The sequence below is a fragment of the Cynocephalus volans genome, chromosome 8 (genome assembly GCF_027409185.1).
Source record: "Cynocephalus volans isolate mCynVol1 chromosome 8, mCynVol1.pri, whole genome shotgun sequence".
NCBI lineage: Eukaryota > Metazoa > Chordata > Mammalia > Dermoptera > Cynocephalidae > Cynocephalus > Cynocephalus volans.
In genome coordinates this window covers 146,491,473-146,506,815 of record NC_084467.1, presented here as the reverse complement: position 1 = coordinate 146,506,815, position 15,343 = coordinate 146,491,473, and the positions used below count along the sequence as shown (strand labels likewise).

At 35.8% G+C, this 15,343-nt stretch overlaps 1 protein-coding gene across 1 annotated transcript in view; it reads right to left on the bottom strand.

Moving 5' to 3' along the window:
* PLA2G4A (phospholipase A2 group IVA) overlaps window positions 1-15,343 on the bottom strand; it is a 247,567-nt gene that overhangs the window by 75,570 nt on the left and 156,654 nt on the right. Inside the window, exons 3-4 of the mRNA XM_063105935.1 lie at window positions 6,767-6,915; window positions 5,688-5,801 (exon numbers count right to left, since the gene is read on the bottom strand). Of these exons, the coding sequence (XP_062962005.1) occupies window positions 5,688-5,801; window positions 6,767-6,915 (263 nt within the window). The remainder of the gene's footprint in view (window positions 1-5,687; window positions 5,802-6,766; window positions 6,916-15,343) is intronic.

The window sequence follows — 15,343 nt, the reverse complement described above, 5'->3', positions numbered from 1 at the left end:
TTTAGTGCTTACTGGGCCAGACACTGTTTTAATACATTCTTTGACCATAACTGCAATCCTAAGAGGTAGGTACTATAAGTAACCCTGTGTTATAGATGAGGATGCATGACAAGGAGAGAAAAAACTACATGCCCAACATCACACAGTTCATAAGAAGCAGATCATGATTCCCAACCCAGGCAGTGTAGCTGTCTGATTCTGAGCCTGGGGTCAAAAGCTTCAGGTTGCAGAAGCTTCTCTCAAATGACAACTCTGATGCTCTCTAAGTTTTTGATTCCAACAAACACCAGCCTAACTCAGATTTCATAAATGCCAGCTAGAAAACAAAAACTGGAACCCGGCCCTAAGATTGACTTTCTCCTCAAAAAAAAGGTTCTAAAATTGAGTTGAGTGATAGCCAGTCTAGAAGAGCTGAATCCACTGTAAATTACTGCTTTGCAACTTTAGCTCATTCTCACTGCTACTAAGCAATCACTGTATTTCATCTTATTGATGCATTAAAGCTGTTGCTACACTTACTTTCCTCAAGTCACCCTGCATTACCCACTGTAGTCACTTTCCATAGAAGCAGTCTGCTGTAAGCTGCATCAGCATATTTGTTTTCAATATCAACATTCTATGCAACTTTGCTTACTTTTTGCTTGCTAATGCAAAGCCAAAAAAAAAAAAAAAAAAATCAGGAGGAAAAGCCAAACCTTGTTTGTCCTCAGTTCCCCATTACTAGGTCAGAAACCTTCCATCATACACTGCTGTCAGTAAGATAACATCCAAATTCCTACATCTCACATTTAAGCTCTGCTATGGTCTGATTCACTACGGTCTGATTCCAATGTACCTGCTCTTCCTCCATGCACAAATGCTCTGCTCCCATTAAACTCGTCTAGACATGGTCTCCTGACCACACTCTGTCCTTTCTAGTCCAATGCCTTCGATCGGGCTGTTTGTTCTCTGGACCAGGATGCCTTCCACCCCTCTAGTGACTCAATTGCCCCAATCACAGCCTTCCTTTAAAGACAAGCCTAAGCCATTGATGTACAGTGTAATGTACAACGATCTGTACCCGCACCCTGCCGTTGCCTCTCTGACCATATCTCCTACCACCCTCCCTACTCCTACTCTCTCTAGTTTCTTTGTGCTCCTGCCACTCTCTCATCCTTGCGGTTACTGAGCATGCCAGGCAAACTTTGCTTCAGGGCCTGTCAACTTGGAGTGCCTTCTGCCCTCACATGTCTTCAGAGATGCCTTTCTTAGCCACATTTTTAGAATTGGATTTGTGACCACTTCATACACATATTCACACATACTCCTCCATTCTCCTTCCATGATTTATTTAACACTTGTCATTATCATCATCTAGCAGAATATATCTTCTACATATTTACCTTGCTTTTTGTCTATGTTCCTAAGTAGAATGCAAGTTCCTCAAGGGTAGGGACTCTTGTTTGTTTTTTTCACTACAGGACAGGCAATGCCTAAAGTGTATTTGCCACACAGTGAGTGCTCAACAGCTATTTGCAAAATGAATGAATGAATGAACGAATGATTTCTCCTTTTAAGTCTCACTGCACATATTGCCTGAACTATTCATTTGGCACTTAAAATGATCACATGAAAATACTGAACTCTGATTAATGATAAGTCAAAGTGTTTAGGGGTAAAGCATACTGTTGTCTGCCACTTGCTTTTAAATGCATCAAAAAAGTAAGATGGTTTAATAGATGGAGAGATAAATGTGTGGCAAAGCACATAGAGCAAAGTGTTAATTACAGAATCTGTGTGGCAGTTAGATGGGTGTTCATGGTACAAATCTTCCAACTTTTTAAGTTTGACAAATTTTATGATAAAATTTGGAGAAAATGTTATAATGCTTTAGAGAGGCCGTCTGTAACTATACAAACTTCAGTTCTTATCAACTGTTCTCTATCACATCCCTTTATTTTTTTCTCATAGTATTTATCACAAGCTGATGTTGTATTGACGATTCTTTTGCTTATCGTTGCCTGTTTACCTTCGCTATAGAATGCAAGCTCCCTTGGGAACCAGGGTATTGTCTACCATGTCCTCTGCTGTTTGCCCACCACCTAGAATATTGCCTGGAAGACAACAGGTGTTTAACAGATAACTCCTTAAGTAAGCAAATCAATGAATAGATGCCTCATGATACTGCTTATCACATTACTTATCAGTTTATACATGAATGTCTATTTTTCAAATGGATTCTTAGTTCCTTTAAAGAGGAACTTTTTGCAGCTTTCTTATAACTTAGCAACATTTTAGGAGCAAAATAAAGGCTCGCATTCATCTCATAATAATAAATAACACAACCCATTGACAGATCAGTATTTTAAAATTAAATAATATCATATAATTAAATATTTTTATTCTTGCATTATTATTATTTAGCTTCTACATATGTAAAATGGGAAGAATTAAAAGCTTTTGGCTGAAGATGGCAAAATGAAAATTAGGTATTCTTTCTAAATCATAGAATTTTATAAATTAGAAGGGAACTTAGAAATAGTTTAATCTAAACCATCACTTTAGAGGTAGAGAAAATAAGACTCTGAAAGAAAGAATGACAACTCAAACATTCTGAAGAGAGATTAGGGACAGAGAGAAAATGAACGTCTGGTCTCCAGTTCCCAGTTCTATCCTGAGTGGGTAGAGGGGGCCCCTGAGAATCTGATAATCTCTGTTTGGAGGCTCTGCTGTTTCTCCAGCTGTCTCCTGGCCACAGAAATCACTCTATGTTGACTCAGTATTAACTTTTGGATGAAAAAAGTTTGAAGGAGTTTTTGCTAATAATGTCTTGGCTTGAAGCATTTGTTCTTTCTTCACCAAATCCAAGAGTTCTTTTTATTATACCAGACTGTCCTAGCCATCTTCAAGGTTTAAGTGTCTTCTCTCTCATTTTCCCTTACCACCTGATCTCTCCTACAACCTCTGTGAATGTTGTAGAAAGAAGACCACCCCCCTTGGAAAGACAGGGATTCGGAGATGAGGACAGGCTGGATGGCTCCCACAGGACACTCCCACATGAACTAGGCAACAAATGGGGGACTCTCTACGTGGCCATCATGCACTTACTGTTCTCCCAACTATCACCACAGTGCAACTCAAAGGCTTCCGTTCAGATAAAAACTGCAAAGGACTATTGAAAACAGAGTAATGAAGAAAAGCCGTTTGGCCAACTGTTTTCTCAGACACGCAAAAGAAAGTAATTACGTAACCTACTTTAAATTCAGGAATGTGGAAAGCCTTTGGTAGAGCCCCAGGGTTACACACATAACCACAGGAAATGACAGAAGAAGAGGAAGTGAATTTTTTCCACAATATCTTCTCTTATAAGCAGTCTTTAGGTCATGGACTGAAGTGCAGGGGGGGAAAAAAAAAAAAAAGATGTTTTACTTTGGAAAGGCCAACCAGTGCTTCCAAAGCCCTCGACAGAGAACCTTTGCTAGCAACATGCAACAGGAAAGGCCTGCGGATTTTAGCCTTTGACCACGTCTATCCTCTTTCCCCACTACACACACCTGCCAAGCCATCTAACTTGCTAGGCCCCAACTTGCTTTCTTCTTTCAAGACTCCATTCTTTTGCAATTTTTTTCGGCCCAGGATGTTTATAATTACTTCTCTGCCTGCTGAAATCCTATTCTTGATTCAAAAGGTGTCATAACAGCAACAATAACAAGAAAACACTTATATAGTGCTAACATGTATCAGGGACTGTTCTAAGCACTATATGTAAGTATGCATGTATCTGTGTGTGTATGTTATTTATGTGTTTTAATCAATTATCATTACATATCTAATGTATAATAAATTATTTACTTAACATATAAACAAAATAACATAATCAATATTGTATATCATAAATTATATCAAATTATAATTAAATATGTTTATATGTAATATAAATGATATTAAACATCATTATATGTATATGCTACACACAAGTAAAATTAACTCATTTAATCAGAATGACTCTTCTGTAAGATATTGTCTCCATTTCACAGATGTGGTAACTGAGGCAGAGAGGAGTTAAGTGATTTCCCTAAGATGAAACGGATGGTAATGTACAGAGTTGGGATTTAAACACCAATAGATTGGCTTTAAAGGTCAAGGTGTTAACCATGTTCACTGTTCAACCTGTTCAAAATCACCTACTGATGTAGAGCCATCCCAGGCTTTCTCTCACAACACAATCTTTATTTTGTCTTCCACTGCTCTCTATACATAGCTCACTGATACTTATCTCACCTTAGGGTGATTTCTTTTTATCTCACGTATGAATCTCCCTACCTCCACTTTCTATTTCAACCCCTACCTCACCTCCACCCCAGATGAAGAGGCAGGGAAGAACTTCCTGTACATTATCTTTATATCCCTGGTACAAAACATAATGACTGCTACATAGTAGACCTTCAGTAAATGTTTGTAAAAAGAATAAATAAAATTTATTTTTTAAAGGGGTCAATAGAAATGTAGGCAGTGTATCTCCTTGCACTTGATAGAGGACATGCTTCCTGGAGCAGCTAAAAGCACCACCAGCAAGTGAGTGGACCAGAATATTCCCAGGGTACCCGGGTCACTCTGACTACATAGACTAGTCAAGAAGCCCTTTGGGCTTAAGTTGGTTTCTCAATAGGTATAAATTCATTCAACAAATATAAGCTATGTATTAACTCTGTAGGCATGGATAATTGGTATTTCAGGTTTCCTGACCTATTGGATCTTAACTTACAAAAGGAAGACAAAAAAATGAAAAGTATTACAGATTCAGTTCAATACCACAGAGAATGATCCCAGGGAGTCAAAGGAAGAAGAGGTCATTTGGGATAATAACAGTTAAGAAAGGCACCACGGAGGAGGTGAGAGTTAATGTATCGATAGGTTTGGGTGAGTGGAGGAATTTGAAAAGTCACCCTAAGGATGAGCAAAAAACACAGTGTCTCTCCCAACAAGAAGAAATTAATATATTCACCAGCCTTCCACTGACTGGCCCACCAGTTGTTTATATTTCTCACTACTAAATTACTTTCTTATAGAATTCAAAATCCGATGAGTCTGTTCTGTATAAATAATTTTCTTATTATTTTATTATTTCTAAATAAACAATTAAAATTTCAGAAATGCAGCAAACCTAGAAATCCAAAAGTTCACAATAACTTCAAGACCATTTCTTCTGATCTTTCAAGGCTTTGGCCCTAATTATCTGAGGTCTGTTTAAGACAGAAATAGTCCTACAGAGAGGCTCATTTTATTACTTAACATGTAATCCTGGAATAATTTGGAAATTTAAACATTTTCTTTGAGTCCGCTTACTTGTTCTCTCACTTTCTGCCATTCCTCTCAGATTTCGCATCTGTCTTTATCCTCCCAAGTGTTTTGCATTGGACAGTCTAAAGGCGTTGCCTAAACCCAATGTTATCATTTGGTGCAACAAAAGAGATTAATGCCTCAGTAGTATTTAGTGTAATACCTCAGCCGAAGTTTATAGATAATAGAATAATAAAAAAATTAGGGCAAAAAATAAAAGGGAAAACAAAGCTTTTTCTTTAAAAATAAAACATTCTCTAAATAAATAAATAAATAAATACAATTTTCTAAGCAGTAAACTCAACTTCCCAGAATAAATACACTTTAACAGACATAAAGTTGAAAAATAATTTTGCTCTAGTACTTACTTTGTTGAAAATAAAAGGAACCTCTTTCTTCTCTCCCACTTTCATAGAAGAGATCGGAAATGTTGCTGTCCCTAGAGTTTCATCCATGACATAATTGGCATCCATTAATGTGATCTATAGAGTAAAGGGCAGAGCACAAATGTCAAAGGGAATTAGATCTAACATCCCCACCACATTTAAAAAATGAAAGTTCTCAAATGATATTTAACATTTGAGATCTTCAGTATTTAACCAGTAACCGTAGTTTTATCTTTTCCTTCTGAATACTACATTTGCTGCTAAAATAATTATTTTTTATATTTTCCTGATTAATTAATTCAATTATTATGTTTCAAAAATGGAACTTTATCCCCTCTCTATTTTGGAACATGGGAGAGAAAGTAATGTGGAAAATCAATATAACTATTTTTGGGAAAATCTATTTTAACTTATTGGATTATCATTTATTTCACTTTCTTTTATTTTTTTAGAGATAATTTATTATACATATATGTGGGGTACAAAGTTAACTTTCAATAGTTGTGTACAATGAGTGACAGTCAGCTCAGGGCACTTAGCTTATTCACCATTACGAAACGTAATCATTCTTGGTGTCTGTTCACTGACTTCTCACTGTCCCCTTCCCTTCCCTTTTCCACCTCTGGTGATCACAGTTCTTTTCTCTCCTTCTAAAAGTTCAACTCATTATTGTGATTGTTGTTTCTTTCTTTCTTTCTTTCTCTTTTTTTATTGCTTGTTTATTTATGGATTCAGCTCCCACTTATAAGTGAGAACATATGGTACTTCAAAACAATTGAAAATATTTTTATTCTGTTGGGCAAGGATTCTCCTCTTTATTACAAAATACACATTTTCTCCAAATCACGTGGGGAGGATAGAAGTCTTGCCAGCCCCTCCTAACTACTGCATTTCGAACACTTGTATTACTCCATGTGCACCATCTAGGAGCTAGTCTACCAGGCTGCCTAGCTTGACTCCAGCTATACCTCACAGGAGAAAGGCAGCAATAAGGGAAAAATTCAAGCATCTCTCCCAACATGAATGATGTCCATCTTACCCCACGCAAATGATTCACTTACCTCCAAAACATTTTCCTGATTAGGATCTAGAATAAATTCAAAGGTCTCATTCCACACAGGGTTTATGTCATTATTGAAGTGCCTTGTTCTCCTTCTGCTGTCAGGGGTTGTAGAGATGAAAAGTTCCACATAGGGATCTGGAGTATCCACTACAGACAGTAAATACAAATGAGAAGGAGGCAGAAATGTAATTCATAATTCCTAATTTGTTTTTATTAATATATTTTGCCAGATTACTTTCAATTAATCTGTAGTAATGTACTCAAAATATCAGAGACAAAATAATATAGAATAGAAGAACATCATAAGCTATATCCTTTTCACATATTATTGCTGCCCTTCATAATAGTCCTGTGAGAGAGAAACATTTATCAGGTGATTTATTCAGAATTCTTCCATCCACCTAGAGGGCCTTTTCACTGTAGTCAACATCTCAGTCCAGCTACTAAAAGATGACAGCAATGTCATCCATCTAACTATATCATGATTTTAACTCAGGACTGTGACAGTGACAAGAACATGGATTCAAGATCATGATATCTGTCTATATTAGAAAAAAAAATAAAACATCCTGATTATTTACAAAACGATGTAATGAAAGTCATTGCGAAAAGAATATTATTAAGTGTTATAGGGTTGCCTTGTATGGTTGTACAGATTGTTCACTGAACAACTCTAAGGGAAGTGCATTCATATTAACAGTCAACAATATATATTATGACAGTGTTCAATCAGATGGAAGCAAGATGTCTCCAGGAAGTGACAGTTTCTTCTATTTTATGTAAAGACCCATTTGAGTCAAGGTATGATATCAATGCCCCTTTTAAATTAAAAAAAAAAAAATGCAAATAAAGGAAATCTTTAAATTATTCCCACTGTGTGTGTATATATATATATATATATATATATATATATATATATATATACTTAATAACAAAGTGACTGACCCTAAACAGTGTAAATATCAATCACTCCCTCTTTAGTGATTTCACAGTATACTTTACCATCTTACAGCATTATAAACACTATATTTTATGGATGAAATTATACATCTATCTGTTTGTTCTTAAACTCTCACAAAATTTAATGTCTTCTAACTTAAGGATTTGATTTTTCTCTTTAACACATCCTTTCCTATGTGGCCATTTTAATTAATAACCACAAAAAGCAATAAGTAAATAATGGTTGCTAGGATCTGTGTTAAGCACTTTACACTCATTAGTCTCATAAATCTCACAAAAGCACTGTAAGGTAAGTACTTTATTTTAATGTGGAGGCAGCAGGAACTGAGAGATGTTAAGTGGTCTGTCCAATACCACACAGCTAGTAAGTATTAGGGCAAATTCTTGAACCTGGATCATCTGATTAACACAGTCCTTCTCTTCATGACATCATGCTCCTAAGTAATAAGGATGAAATCACAAGGAATAGATTGCTATGGAAAGAGGAGCTGTACTTAGAGTTTTGAAGAAGAGGTGGCAGAGAGCACAAGTGACAATAAGAGCCAGCAAGAGAGAGGAGACGAGAGGAGAGAGAGAAAGTGGTGTAGAGGCCCACACCAAAAGATACAAAATTTAAAATAAAGGAAAAGCAAAAAAAATAATCATTTCTCAACTATTAATTGGTTTTTAAAGAATACTTTTTAAAATAAATATACCTTGTCCTTCAACAATAATTGTTGTCATCAAACAACATAATCAATGCCCTTCACTTAATTACTTAAGTTTTAAGCACTGCTCATAGTTCTTCTACGTGGTTATCAGATTTGTGTGTGTATAATTTTTTTTTTTACTGTAAAGTGGGAAGATCTACAAATGAGGTATCAACATTTAAGATTGTCTTTTATAATTTTCCAGCTTGAGCTTATGCATCATTCATTGGTCTAGGGCAGTGGGTCGAAAAAGTGAGAGTGCAATACAAATGCATAAGGTTCTTATAAAAACACAGACTCCTGAAAATAAGTAGTGGAACTAGGGCTCTGAAATTTTAAACACATAGTCTAGCTGATACTAACATAGGTCATCTTCTAGTCATACTTTTGATGTCAAAGTATCTTTGACACTTTAGAGAGAAGAAAATAGTCAGTTGTTGCAATTACTAACTCAGTGTTTGTATCTCTCAACAGGATCATGGAAGACACACTAAAAAACAAAAAGACGAAGTGGGAAGGAGAAATCAGCCAAATAAGAAAAGGACATGTTATGAGCTGTCTCTGTCACATCCTCAACCAGTAGGTGATTGCTCCTTTTCCTTAACCGTGTTTCTGCCATATCACCAGTGCTCAGCATTTCAAACCAGAAGTAAAAACATATGCTTAGAACAGCAAGTGGTAGAAGATTATAAAGAAAACTATTTTTTTTTTCTTTTGAGTAGAAATTAAAATGTAGCTTTAGGGGAAATATTCAATTGACACTTCAAATTAAATGTAAAAAAATATAGCCACTCTTTATCCTATAGAACCACTTCTTTCTCATTAGGGCCAATGCTCTTTTTTATCTGTTTCCCAAAAATATTACAAAAAACAGAGCCAAACAAAAGCCAATCTAGACAACAAAAAGTGTGTGGGAAGGAGAGTCATGCAGATGGTAAACATTATTCATTCATTCGACAAATATTCGTATGCCTACTATATGCCAGGAACTGCCCTTCAAGAAGCAGTTTGGCTTTGAAATGGATCCAAACCCTAAACTGAAGATTTGAATTATGTAAGTGAGTCAAATGCTACGAGCCTAATTTTAGAGGCGAGGTAAATGAAAGATAAATAGATATACTTCACCAGAGACTGGTAACTCAGTCACCCGGATTATTACACACAAATAAAGTCAAATTGTAGGTAGGGAAATTGCCCTTTGAGGCTTGATTTTCATTTGAATCTTTGACAAAGAGGAGAGAGAAGTCTTCTTGGACCAAACAGGAAAGGGAAAGCAGAAAGCGAATTCTTTGGAAGGAACCATAAAGGAAAAAAGAAGCAGTAAATTGTAGTGGCTTGATCAGTGCTACAACCATCTTCTCAGTCATTTTAGATCTAAATGGGTCATACGCTTTTACAAATTCTAAGTGACAAAATGATCAAGAAAGCAAGCCCATTTACAATAGTTACCAAAAAAATAAAATACTTAAGAATAAATTTAAGCAAGGATGTGAAAGTTCTCTGCAGTGAAAACTGCAAATCACTGCTGACAGAAATTAAAGAGAACACAAAGAGATGGAAAGACTTTCTGTTATCACGGACTAGAAGAATTAACGTGGTGAAAATGTCCATACTACCCAAAGTATTTTTTTTTTTTTTTTTTTTTTTTTTTTGCACAGTGTCCGTACCACGCTCAGCCAGTGAGCACACCAGCCATCCCTATATAGGATCTGAACCCGCGGCCTCTGCGCTACCAGTGCCACACTCTCCCAAGTGAGCCACTGGGCCGGCCCCTACCCAAAGTATTCTACAGACTCATTGCAATCCCCATCAAAATATCAATGACATTCTTCACAGAAATAGAAAAAGAAAAAAAAAAAAGACCTAACATTCATATGGAACAACAAAATAGCCCAAATAGCCAAAGCAACCCTGGATAAAAAAACCAAAGCCAAAGGCATTACACTACCTGACTTCAAATTATACTATAAAGCTATAGTAAACAAAACAGCATGGTACAGGCATAAAAACAGACACAAAAAAAGACTTTATGAATAAGACCCCTAAAGCACAGGCAACAAAAGGAAAAGTAAACAAATGGGATTATATAAAACTAAAAAGCTTCTGCACAGCAAAAGAAACAATTAACAGAGTGAAAAGACAACCTTCTGAATGGGAGAAAATACTTGCAAACTGTGCATCTGATAAAGGATTTATATCCAGAATATATAAGGAACTCCAACAACTTAGTTTTAAAAACAAACAAACAAAAAAAACCCAATTAAAAAATGGGCAAAGGAGCTAAATAGGCATTTCTCAAAGGAAAATATACAAATGGTCAACAGATGCATGAGAAAATGCTCAATATCACTCAGTATCAGGGAAACGCAAATCAAAACCACACTGAAATATCATTTCACCCCAGTTAGACTGGCTATTATCAAAAAGATAGAGAATAACAAATGCTATCGAGGATATGGAGAAAGGGGAAACCTCCTACCCTGTCAGTGGGACTGTAAACTACTGCAGCCATTATAGAGAACGGTATGGATGTTCCTCAAACAACTATAGATAGAACTGCCATATGATCCAGCAATTCCACTGCTGCATATATACCCAGAGGAATGGAAGTCATCATGTTGAAGGGATACCTGCACTCCCATGTTCATCGCAGCTCTGTTTACAATATCGAAGACATGGAACCAACTAAATGTCCATTGATGGATGACTGGATAAGGAAAATGTGGTATATATACACCATGGAATACTACTCTGTCATAAAAAAAAGAATGAAATTCTGCCATTAGCAGGAACATGGATGAGTCTGGAGAAAATTATGTTAGGAGAAATAAGCCAGGCACGGAAAGAGAAATGCCACATGTCCTCACTCATAAGTGGGAGGAAAGGAAGGAAGGAAGGAAGGAAGGAAGGAAGGAAGGAAGGAAGGAAGGAAGGAAGGAAGGAAGGAAGGAAGGAAGGAAGGAAGGAAGGAAGGAAGGAAGGAAGGAAGGAAGGAAGGAAGGAAGGAAGGAAGGAAGGAAGGAAGGAAGGAAGGAAGGAAGGAAGGAAGGAAGGAAGGAAGGAGGGAGGGAGGGAGGAAGAGCACAATAATCTGTTGAACTTTAAGAAGGAGAGAACAGAACTGTGGTTATTAGAGGTGAGAAAGGAGAGTGAGGGGGTTAGGGAGAAATTTGTGAATGGACACAAAGAATGGATACATTTTGTAATGATAAATATGCCAACTATCCTGATTTGATCATCACATACTGTGCAGGTGTTGATATTCAACTCTATCCCACAAATACATATAATCAATTAAGTTTCAATTAAAAAAAAGAAAGAAAATACCATAAAAACAACATACTACACCATGTCTGTATGTCGAAACATCAACAGACTTTACTTTTTTTAATTGAAATCCAGCTGTTACTTTGTATTCTTAAAGTCAAAGGTGGCAGTTTTCCTCATTTCTCCTCTTGCCTCTTCAGCAAGAGACTTCAAAGTGAAGATGTCAAAGGGTGCTGGACAGTGGAAAACCACTGACAGCTGCAGACTTTGATACTACAATCTACATTATAGCTAATCTTTGCAAGCTAAGAAACATCCATAGTAGTGGTATAGAATAAAAAGTTTTAAGAGGCTAATTTAAAATTGGATTACAGTAATCACATATCTCAACTCACTTTCTTTGCACAATATAAATCATCATTGGCATTGTAGCACACAGAATGGGAAGCTTTAAAAAAGGAAAATAGTCCATTTGGATGGCAAAAATTTAGCCTAATGCTTTAGAGAAGTTCCTAGAAATGAATTCAGAAGAAAAGGTCAAATGTAGGAAAGGAATTTGTTTCCCCTGCATAGCATATTTATTCCCTGGATTTGTGAACTAACGCCTATAGGGCAATTGGGGTTGAGTCACTGCCTCAGCCTCACCTTGCTTATCTCCAGCCAAACAGGTGGTGAAGCAAAGATGTAATGTGTGGGCAGAGACTCTCTTACATCTCATCCTTTTATCTAAATCTTGACAAACAAAAATGTCGGGGGTGTGGGATACAGATCTCTTTTGTTCCCATAAAGATGACATGAAACTACATGCACCAGAAATAGCTTCAGAATTCCGGTGTTGTAAAACTTACTCATAAACTTCAGCAGTTTAAGGAGCGCCTGCCTGAAGTAACAACAGGTCCATCTGTCGTTTCAGCTTTTTCCAAGTAATATATTATGTAATACATGAAAGGAACTGATGGCAGCTTCTAAACTCGTAGTTCTGTTTTACATATTCTCTGCTTGCTTTCCCATTGTCACTTCACTCAGTAGCAACGTCAAAAAACTCCCAAAAGGAAAGAACCCCCCCACCCCAAATGCTAGTCAAAATATCACCATTCTGAATAGCTACGGCCCAATGACTGTGAGCTTAAAACAGTGTTTCTCAAAATGTTAACCACTGAAATCATCTGGAATCACAGAATCATCTGGAGTCCTTGTTTAATATGCAAACCCCTTTCATCTTCAATCAGATTCCCCAGCACGGGCATGGAAATACACATTTTTAACAACTTGCCCAGGTGATTCTTACGTAAATGTTTGAAAAACAGGGGCTTAAGGCATAATATTAAAATGAATTTAAAAAACAACAGTGTGATAACACCCACAGAAAAGTAAAAACATTTTGGCACTGAGAAGGCAACAGGCTTAACTGGCCGTCCTTCAAGGAATAATTCTGCCCATAGACTAAGCACAATCCGTTTACTCACTTGTGTTTCTCTCCAGACATAAAATTCATTTTCAAGTGGCCATGTGAAAACAAATCCAAGAATAAAGTAAATGTGGGTGTGTTAGTTAGCAATCTGTTTAAGGTGATCGACTGATACTCAAGCGTTATGCTTCAGTTATCACCAAAGTTGAAATGACTAAAGTAGAAACAGTAAGACCAAAAATTAAATGATAATTCGTTGAAAGAAATGCCTCTGAGTACTATTCTCTCATGTGCTCATTCCTTTGAAACATTCATGATTTAGTGGTAATAGTGATTAAGCATGGAGACCTTACGGCAGCTTTTATGATTGCTAAACTTTTTACTTCTCATGTATAAGGGTACTTCAAAAAGCTTATGGAAAGATTTGTATTATCATTTAATTCTATTTTTCCATGAGCTTTTTGAAGTTCCCTTGTACTAAGCTGGCTGAGTTGGTGGCATAAACCCTAACAAAGTAATGGTTAGTCCCACTATAAATGTGTAAATTGAAACATTTTAATTGTTTTTTAAATGCAAACTTTTTATATGAAGAATAAGATACAAGCAGAAAAGTCCACAGATTGTAACTGTACAGCTTGTTGACTTTTTATAACCTGGACTCACCGATGACACCACCATCTAGTCTGAGATACAGAACATTACTAGCGCTTTAGAACCATTTGTCACTTTCTTACACAAGAATAACCACTAACCTGCCTTCTATCACCATGGGATATTTTTGCCTGTTTTTAATCTTTATATAAATAAAACCAGTCACACAATACATACTGCTAGGTCTGGCTTCTTTTTTGCTCACCATTAAGTTTGAAAGATTCATCCATATTGAAATGTGTAAAATAATCTTTTCATTATTATTGATGGAAAATATGCCATTGTATGAATATTCCATAAAATGTTTATCCATTCCACTGTTAATGGACATTTGGATTATTTCTAATTTGGGCTATTCCGAATGGTGCTGCTATAAACATTCTTGTACATGACTTTTGGTGTATTGTACATATGCAAATATTTCTTTTGTGAAATTCTTAAGGATAGAATTATTTCAACATGAAATCCGTATGCCATTGTACACGCTAATGGCAGCACATCCTTTCCAACATGTAATATTATCAGTCTTGTAAATTTAAACATCTGGTGGATTTAATTCACATTTCCTTCTGGTGAATTTAATTCACATTTCCTTGATGACTATATGAGGTTGAGTATTTCTTCATATGCATATTGGTCAGTTGGATATTCTCTTGAGTGAAGGGCATACTCAAGTCTTTTGCTCATTTTTCCCCCCTACTGGGTTTCCTGTTTTTAATTGATTTATAGAGGGCTTTACATATTCTGGACATGAGTCCTTTGACAGACACCTATATATTGCAAATATATTTTTCTAATCTGGAGTTTATTTTTTCACTACTTTAATAGTGTCTTTTGATAAAAAGAAATGTCTAACTGTAATATAGTCCAATATATCTGTTTCCTTATAAATCATGCTTTTTCTCTTTTGTTTAAGAAAACTTAAGCTACTCCAATGTCATAAAATAATCTCTTTTGATTTCTTTGATATCTCATTTGTGTTACCTTTTACCTTTAAATCTAAAATCCAATCATAATCAATTTCTGTACATGATATTAGGTAGGGGGTAAGATTCATTTTTTATATATGTGTAACCAATAGACCCAGCACCATTTATTGGGAATACTGCCTCAAACCCTTATATGGCAATATAAACTTTGCATTAATTAAGTGGTCATATAAGTTTATTTCTGGACCTCTATTTGTCTACTAGTCCATTAGACTATTCATTTAAGCTTGCATCAATTCTGCATCAATACCACACTGTCTTAATTATCATAGTTTTATAATAAATTGTGATATCAGATAATATAACTTCTCTAACTGTTCAATTTCTTCAGATTATCTTGAGAGTTATTTTATTTCAGAACTTCAAAGATTTCACTCTATTATCATATGGCTCCTACCTGTTTTCACTCTCGGCCTTTTGATTTATTGAATGTGTCTTTTTTTCTCTGAATTCTTTTAAGATTTTTTTTTTTCTATCTTTAGTTTTCAGCAGTTTTGCAATATGCCTAAGATTGGTATTCTTTGTATTTGTCCTTGGGTTCATGGCATATGTGTGTGTTTGTGTGCATGTGAGTGTATAGATATACAGATTTTACTAGTTACAGAAAATTC